Raw genomic sequence first — 9,164 nt, 5'->3', positions numbered from 1 at the left:
TCTTTTAATCAGTTCTTCCTTCTCTTTATAATAATGAAAGTGGCATATGATATCTCGTGATATGTCGGGGCTGTTAGCTCTCATATATGATATCCGATGGACTCGATCCAACACCAGGGTTGCTATGGGATCTTTCCCCAGTATCTTATTAAAGATAGTCTGTAATGTTGTTGCCAGCTCGCTATCCCCTTTAGATTCTGGGATCCCTCGGACTCGGACATTATTTCTACGCCCACGATTTTCTTGATCCTCTATACGGTACGCCATACCGCACAGGTTCGTTTGTAGAGCATTATTACTCTCCTGCAACTCCCTAATGGCCGTAGTGTGGTGGTCAAGACGGGCTTCTATGTCTTCCACTCTTATTAGCATGTGTGAGATATCTTCTCTGACTTTAGATAGCTCGCTTTTAATTGAGTTCTCCAATCTAGTAAACATCATTTCTACAGTCTTTTTGGTAGGCAAATCTTTCAATACCCCCATGGAAACATCACTTCCTCCTGTTTCACCCCCTCCAGATAGCTCCGAGCAGGATGACGCCTCCAGGGAGACAGTTTTATCTTCCTCACCTGGGGCTCCAGAGGTGTGAGTCTCTTTCTCCACATCCGATGCTTCCCCCCTCCTCGTTCGTCCTCCCTGTAGATGTCCAGATGAGTCCCCGCCGGCAGTAAGAAATCGCTTCATGGAGTTAGCATGTACTCCTCCTTGGGTCTTATTCCTCCTCATCTCCTCCGTTCTCCTCTGGCGCATGCGCACCTCCCGGGAAGCTCGTTCATCTCTCTCTGCCCTCAGTGTTCTATGTGTCCCACTGACTGGCGGTTCTCGCTATCTCCGCCGGTCCCGGGATTTCGTCTGTGCTGCGGCTTTCCCTTCACCTGCAGTCCTCTACGCCGGGGTTAGTATGCCGTCCCTCGGTTCCCTCACAGCCGCTCGTCAGGTAAGGAGCCCAGCCACAGCAGCTCGTTACACGCTACCGTCCGCCATCATGACGAGGCCACACCCCCAGAATTCCATTCCCCTAATGGATGCCAGATGTTTAAGGCTTTGGGAGGTGGGGGATATAATTTGCGGCGTATAAGGGGGAAAGGGAATGGGTCAAGCGTATCCATAGTGTAATGTTGGGGAGCTCACAGATCACTCGCACAGCTTTTCCATTAACGAAAAGTCTTTATTTCTCTTTCAAAAGGCAGACAGTAAAGGAAGTCCAACATAAATAGCTTGTCTCCAGCATATAACATATATGGGCTCTCCAATCCTTGAGGTGTCACACACACTCACAGTGTCCCAGTCCTGTAACAGTTTTAATAGCTTCTCTTGCATCACTGCTGCTCCGGCCTCAATCCCCAGGGCCCCTGTCTGTCACCTCCAGACAACCCCAGTAATGTGCTAACCCGCACGATAGGTATCACGAACCCGCAGCACTCTGCTGCACTGGCCTCCACTCTGACTCCTGGTTGGAGTTCTCCTGACTCACAGGTGGGGCCCTGAACATGAGCCAGCATTCTTCTCATAAGGGCTGTGCCCAGGTGCACAATCTTTCAGTGTTGGTTAACCCTAAAGCCTGGACCCAGGAATGGAGATTTCATCCCTCCCAATGCTCTTTGAAATCTCCCAGTTCCAGGAACCCGTGCCAAATCCGGAAAACCTGGGAAGAACTGCAAAGCCAGCTCTTTCCCAGTAAACGTTTGCACTTTCTGGAACTGCTCAGCCCCCCTGGCTGAGAGACCTGGGTGACTATATTGCCAAAAGACACCCTGGCATTGCCACGCACTGCCACAATAGGTATGAGAATCTGACCACTTGAAATTAAGAGTGTTTAAGCAAAACAAACAAATCACAACTCCCACTGTCACACTGACTCCCCGCCTCAAGAGTGTCCCATGTCCAGTTACTATGCATGACTCTGCTTCCATTCCAAGTTTCACAAAAATACCACACTCCACAGGATTTTCACCAGATATCAAATCTTTGTATTCAAAAGAGGAAAGATACACTGTCATTACATAATCCACCGGTTGCTACACATTAGAGACCTGCAACAAACTAGCCATTACATTTGAAAATGTATCTCCCACCTGACAGTGCCTGCATAGTTCCAATAGCAATGTCACTTGACAAAGCTGATTTCAGCAGCCAGGTACTGTTGGCAGAAGAATATGGCACATATGTCTGAAAAACTCAATGTGTCTTTTAGACAATATATGAATTGTATGTCTGGATGATTAGTTTTGTCATTTTGCATAACAGGGAAAATGAAGTACTGAAAGTTCAGCTGAAGAAATATGTTTGCGCAGTGCAGATGCTAAAAAAGGAGGGACAAAGTGACAGTAAGTACAATTTTACTTTGATTTTTTTTCTTTTTTTAGATCTTTATATGAGTGTTAACTGTATAATGTAAAAAATTGTCAAGATTGGTATAAATTACTATAGTAAGTGCACCTAAGGTATTTATTAATATTATAGATTTAGTTGCACTCAAGCCAAGATGTTTAGGGCACTCAAGCCAAGATGTTACTGGATAACAAGTAGAGTGATGCTTAAAGCTGAACTGCAGGCAGACAGTTTAATATTAGGAAGGAGCTCAAAGTCTGGTCCAAAAACAGGTTCAGACTGAGCTATCTTGTTCGGGCCTTCATCCGAAAGCCGAAAATGTGCTATGTTTTTTGAGTGCCAAACATAATTTTTAAGCTTCCTGCTGTCAATGGTTTCTAGTGAAATGGCAGGTGCCTGCCCCCTCTCTGTCCTTTGAATGGGGAGGGTGGCATCAGTGGTTGCAGTTACATGGCTGGGAATGTGGACAGGGGATGAGTCACAGGTTGCTAAGATGCTGACGGCTGCATAGCCAACAGCCTCTTTATTCTGTTACAACCACCGCTTTATGCATTTGCACATACTTTCCTGAGACTTATCTGTACGGTCAGTATGACAACCTACTGACTATTCACAGATAGTGTCCAACTCGATAAGAAGAGTAGAATCCAATGCAGTTTATTTGCCTTCTCAATACATAGGATGTGATTCTTTGTCATTCTTAGAGTGAAAAGACATTCCTATCTTTGCCATTAACAGGATAACAGAAACTCCCTTACCTCAGAGAGGGTGATGTAGAAAGAGGGATTACAAAGGATCACTGGGAAGTGTTAGCAGAAGACTATACCAATGTACAGAAAAGAGTAGGGGTGAAGTAGAAGCACAAATTGAAGTAGAAGGCTGTAACAATGCTAAACTTACACTTGTAGCTAGAAATACAGCATAACACAATGAAATGCAATGATATAGGTATGCAGTGTAACTGAAACAGCAGAAATAAGGTAAATGACACTGAATGTGGCAGCACACTCCCCGTCTGAAATCTTAAGATTTCACTATAATATATTTACTGTAGACATGAGTCCGTTAAGGATGAAATGTCTTTGTACCTGAAAGACAAAAGAAAGAGAAAAACATGCAAAACATGTAAACATGAACTTAAGTTCGTAAAGAACAAGTCTCAACTTGAACAAACTTGAAACCCATCTTCAAGTCAGAGAGGCCACAAAAATGTCAAACCTCGGCTGACTCAATTTGTAATCCACTGGAAATTAGGTATTTGCATTTGTCCTTGATGTCCTGAACTTGACATCCTGGAACATGAAGACATTAGGACGCCTGTCCACGAGCAGCAGAACCCATAAGGTCCTCCATGGGTGGCAGTAAGATAGTATTTCCAGTTGGTTGAAGATACTTCTTGAACAATTGTTTCGATTCTGCTTGCAAATTGTGAAGAAAAGGATGATCTTGTATGATTACAGGAGTATCTTGAGGTTGCAGCAGATTCTCTGTAGGCGACTCTGTAGCATCTACTGATGTCAATAGTGGTTTAGAGTAGCTGGTCACACAGTCCTTGAACTGAAGAACATGAGGATTGTTGTGCAGGGTCTCAGTGATAGTAGATTCCGGATCACCTGTTGAAGATTCAAACTTGTTGCTGTGGTTAGCATTTTGGAAGGTTGTCTTGCTTGGGGTATGACAAGACAGTTCTTGAGTGTAGTCATGACCTTGTTGTATGACGATTTTGTTGGCACGTACTTCATTTGAAAGTTGAGAAATGAGTCCTCGACTGCTTCCAATGATTACCCAACTTAGGTCTGTCTTTTGGGCATAAGGAGCATCATTCCAACCATTGTACTGTTCACATACCTTGTGTACTCTTAAATGTTTCTGCCTAGCAAAAGCATGATTTTAGCAAACAGGATCAAGAGGTGGGATGCAGTTGGCTAAGTGACGTAGGTGTGGTCGAGAAAGAGCATCCTCTGGTGTAGGTATTTCCTCTTTGTCATTAGGTATTTGATTGCACTTTATGAGCATAGGGAGATCAATTATTTCAGTCCCTTCTATAGGAGAAATGAGGAATTCAGCATAGGTTGTTCTTCCTGTGAGTTACACTGAACCAGCGCAAGTGTGTAGGATAACACATTTCTCTTTATGCCGAACAAGTCGAGGAATTCTCATGTAGCAAGTGAATGACTGCTTTGATCATCTAGGACAGCATACATTTTGACTGCTTTTTCAGGTTGTCCTTGACCAAACACCTTGACAAGACATATTTTTGCTGGAGTTTTACCCCAAAGTCCTTTGTAAGATAAGTCACTACATTTTGATGTAATATTTGCAGGTGATTGTTCATGGCTCTCCCCGCCATGACTTGATGCAGCTGAAGGAGGATCTGTAGGAAATGATTTGTACTTAAGTGGATGAAGTGCTTGAACATGAGTATCACTCCCACACTCCATGCAATTGATTATGGCATTGCAGTCCTTTGCCAGATGTTCTGTAGAAGCACAACATTTGAAACAAACCCCAAATTGTTTTAGGAGTTCCATGCGTTCCTGTAGGTGTTTTTCCCGAAATCCAAAACATTTTGTGAGAGGATGTGTTTTCTTATGTATTGGACATATACGATTGGGATCTTCTATCTTTTCGATCTTGTTACCTTTGTCACAGCTTGTGTCAGAGTTAAATGACACATTTGACCTTTTGAAGCTTGAGTCAGAGTTTGGTAGTGCACCTGTCTTCTTTACAGATATAGGAATCCAACAGTCTCTGAATTGGAGCTTGAGTGTTAGGCTCACTGAACATGAAGCTGGGATTATTTTTAGTCTCTGCAATGACCCTGATTAATTCACAGAAATAAGAGAAAGGTGGAAAGGAAACATGGTTCTCTTTCTTGTACTTTGAACCTACGGCTGACTACTTCCCTTGAATGCTGTAGGGCAATTTTGCAACAATAGGATTTACACCTCAGCCAGTGTCTAGATAGCTAAGGCCTGGTAGGTGAGGATCTGTCTTAGCAAGCTGTAGTTCAAGCAAAAGATCACTCAGTTCTTGAAACCTTTGGTTATCCCTACCAGAGATCTTAGGGAAGTTGTGTAGCCTTTTGAACAGAGCATCTTCTATAGCTTCTGGACTGCTGTAGCTTTGCTCCAGTTGCTCCCATGTGGCATGAAGACCTGCAGCTGGGTTGCCAGCATAAACATAAAGTCTTATAACACGCTCTAAGGATTGAGGACCGAGCCACTTTATCAACATGTCAAATTCTTCACCAGGTGGGATACCCAGGTCACTGATGGCAGCTTTAAAGGTAGACTTCCACCCTCTGTAGTTCTCAGGCCGATCGTCAAACTTTGTGAGCCCAGTGCTAATAAGTTGGTGGTGTACCATGTATCTGGCAAAATCTGACATGTCAGAGTTGGGTGGCTTAGGATAGTATGATGTAGCAAAGGCATTTAAACCAGAAATAGGTTTGTAGTCTGTTGCTATGGCAGGTTTTGTCTTTGGAGGAATGTAGCTAGCAGGAGGAAGATCACTAACCTGAAGCAGTGGTGATGGTTTAGCTTGAGCGATGACGTCAAAGTTGATGGTTTGTCTTTCTGTGGCTTTCAGCTCAGATGGTCTGGAATAGCGTAAAGGATCTGCTTGATAGGTAGAGATCGAAACAGGTTCATCACATACATTTGTAATCACAGTAGTTTTAAGAGGCTGACGCTCTGAAGGAATGTCCGTGTGGTCAGTAGCATCACAGTTAACTGAGGATCTGTTGTTCTGGCTTATGACATTGTCCTTAGTGCGCTCTATGCGACTTTCTGTATTTGCAATGCTGACATTGTCTAGTTCACTCTCAGCAACAGCTTGTTCATAAACTCTTAGCTTAGCCATGGATACCGTTCCATCCCTTTCTTTATGAAGGACTTCAATCTCTGCTTCAGCCTTTGCTTGCATTACCTGTGCCTCAGCTTGTGGCTCGGCGACTTGTACCTTAATAGCTTCTTCCTTTTTCACGCAAGAAGCCTCTGCTTTTGCTGCCTCTGCCTGAGCACGAGCCCTTGTCAGACATTTGCTAAGAGTAGAATGCCTTGAATATGATGATCTTGAAGATCTTTTAGAATGTCTGGAGGATGTAGTGCGGAGAGATGCAGTTTCGTGCAATTGCGATATTTTGTCATTTATGCGTACTCTGACTTCTAGAAAGGTGTTGTGCTTTTCCTTGTTAAGAGTAGTAACATGTTCTAGTTCTTGCACAGACTCCTCTGTGTTAATGCTTGATAGCAGAGTGGAATACTTTTCAGAATATCTCTGATAGTTTTCATAAACTTTCTTTTAGCTTTACAAGCATGCTATTCAATTGCTCTATGTCACATGTGTCATCAGCGGCATTTATGCATTGTACAGTATTATTCCACATATCAGACAGATTATCAGACATTTCTGCTTTGTTTGCTTCATAATGCTCTATTCTGACTCCGATTGTTGTGATAGCGAATAGCTTCTTCTGGATGATCCAGCAGGAACTCAGGACCTGTTAACCAAGAAGAAATTGCGAAGACACTGGCAGACACTGGCCTGGTGGCTTGATCTGCCGGATTAACTTCTGATTGAACATAATAGCATTGTTCAGACTTGGAAGCTAACTTAGCTTTGCCAAACAGAAACCCTATGTGGGTGTGATTAGAAGAGTCTCTCACCTTTAGGTAGACAACAGCTGCTATGGTCTCAGTAGATGCACCTGAGGAGATATGACACTCTTTCCTCTGACTTGCTTCTGACTCTTATTGTTGTGATAGCGATGTATCCCTTGTGAGACCTCTATGCCTGGCCTGTATAAGTAGATTCAATCACTGAGGACATTCATTGTCAGATAGCTGAACTCACCAATACCGTTTCATCCACAAAGATTGCTTTATTCTGCACATCAGACAACAGGATACAGCAGATGGATGGTTTTCAGTATTATGCGGTCAAAAGATGATGCCTTTCCTACGGTACTATGCAGAGTACATGTGTCCTGATTACATGTGGCTGTTAGCTGTGGCCATGACACAGGAAATACTGACCAACAAGAAAAAGGGTGGGGCTTACATACAGAGGAACTGTGTCATCGATCTCAGGGATATCAGGGTAGGTAACATAGAGAAATATATACATTACCACAAAAGGCCACTAGATGGCAGCATAGGAACTAACATATACAACATTCATAGAAAATGGTATAGAGAAAACAATCTATATAAAACTTCTATCTAAATAAACTTCTATGCCCCATTGGGGCGGCACATTCTCTAAAGGTTTCAAAGAAGGTTTAATTCTATGTTTGGGTCTAGCAGATATCTCTTACCAGGGACAGACTGACCATTCGGTCACTCGGGCAGTGCCCGAGGGCCCACAGGCATGAGGGGGCCCGTAACCCACTGGGGGTGATGTGGGCACGGCCGTTCAATTCTGTTTGCCTGCCTTTTTGCTACCATGTAGTAGAGACAGCTCGTCCTGTATACTGCACTGTGTGAGGGACGGGGAGGAGTCAAGGAGTCAGGAGCCTCTACAGCTAGAGGGATGCCGGGGATGCTGCTTGTCTTTACCGTGTGAAGGGGTCGTCAGGGCAGAGTAGAAGGAAGTATCCCTGGTACAGGCAGTGGACCTGCATACTCCAAGCTCTGTAACAGCAGCAGAGATCACCTGTCTTCACCATGGCTGACATTCTCCCACAGCTCTTCCAGCACATAAAAAGCCCCCATGAAATCTACATTCAGGTACTGCATTACCTAAGTGTATTTGTGTGTACAGCAGAACAATTTCCTGCTGGATAGTAATGATAATGAGCACTTGTTCTGCACTTGATTTATTCAATGACTTGCAGAGCTTGTGGTCCTTCTGTTTTTAGGCTGTGATTGACCTGAATGGACAGTTTACCGGCCCATAGAAGCGATCTGGCGACAGTAGAGTCGCCAAAATCGCTTCCACTGTAAAGCCGGTCGCCGGCTCTACAAATATGAACATAGTCTGTTTAACCCCTTAGGGACCCATGATGGAATTATCCGCTCATGGGTCATCAACGGGTTAACCTCCCACGCTAGGGTATTCACCCGGACAGTCCGGGTTTGGAATCCTGTGTCCGGGTGTGAGCCCACCTCACAGCCGGACACATTATACAAACCGGACTTGTGGCTAGTAACTCGTGGCGGGCGCCGGGTGCCGCTGTTTTCAGTCCCTTGACTCTCCCTTCCTCTGTTTCTCCTCCGCTGCTGGAGCTGGGCGAGTCGGGGGAAGTAACATCAGAGAGAGAGCAGAGAGGGAGAATTCATCCTCCGGCAGCTGGCGTGAAGCGCTTTCATCTGGGACTGCATCTTAACAGGTATTTACTACATTTATTTACATATCAATTGAAATACTCGTACTCGCCCAAATGCTCCAATACCGGAACTTCCTGTCAGAGGGAGATCTCGCTCTGACCGGCAGTGCCTAGGGAGTATGGAGCCGGTCTTCCTTTCCAGTCAGGAAGCCAGGTGGTGGGTTATGACCTGCCTCCCGGGTTCCTGATTGGCTAGGAAGCCAGCTTCACTTGTTGGTAGGCAGCCTGGCTTCCTAACCAATCAGGAAGCCAGGTGGTAGATCATGACTCGCGCCCTGGCTTCCTGATTGGTCAGGAAGCCACGCTGCCTAGAAACATGGCATGCTGCCCGGCTTCCTGATTGTCCTGTCATGGGTCATCAACGGGTTAACCTCCCACGCTAGGGTATTCACCCGGACAGTCCGGGTTTGGAATCCTGTGTCCGGGTGTGAGCCCACCTCACAGCCGGACACATTATACAAACCGGACTTGTGGCTAGTAACTCGTGGCGGGCGCCGGGTGC

General features: G+C 44.9%; 1 protein-coding gene across 1 annotated transcript in view; it reads left to right on the top strand.

The window, feature by feature from the left end:
• The first annotated feature begins 748 nt into the window (after positions 1 to 748).
• Positions 749 to 9,164, top strand: part of LOC108795732 (sorting nexin-29-like) — a 270,525-nt gene continuing 262,109 nt past the window's right edge. Inside the window, exons 1-2 of the mRNA XM_018567020.1 lie at positions 749 to 937; positions 2,195 to 2,327. Coding sequence (XP_018422522.1) covers positions 749 to 937; positions 2,195 to 2,327 — 322 coding nt within the window. The remainder of the gene's footprint in view (positions 938 to 2,194; positions 2,328 to 9,164) is intronic.

Source organism: Nanorana parkeri, unplaced genomic scaffold (assembly GCF_000935625.1).
Source record: "Nanorana parkeri isolate BGI_ZX_2015 unplaced genomic scaffold, ASM93562v1 scaffold998, whole genome shotgun sequence".
Taxonomy (NCBI): Eukaryota; Metazoa; Chordata; class Amphibia; order Anura; family Dicroglossidae; genus Nanorana; species Nanorana parkeri.
The sequence above is the reverse complement of the archived record's forward strand: the minus strand, read 5'-3'. Positions and strand labels throughout refer to the sequence as shown.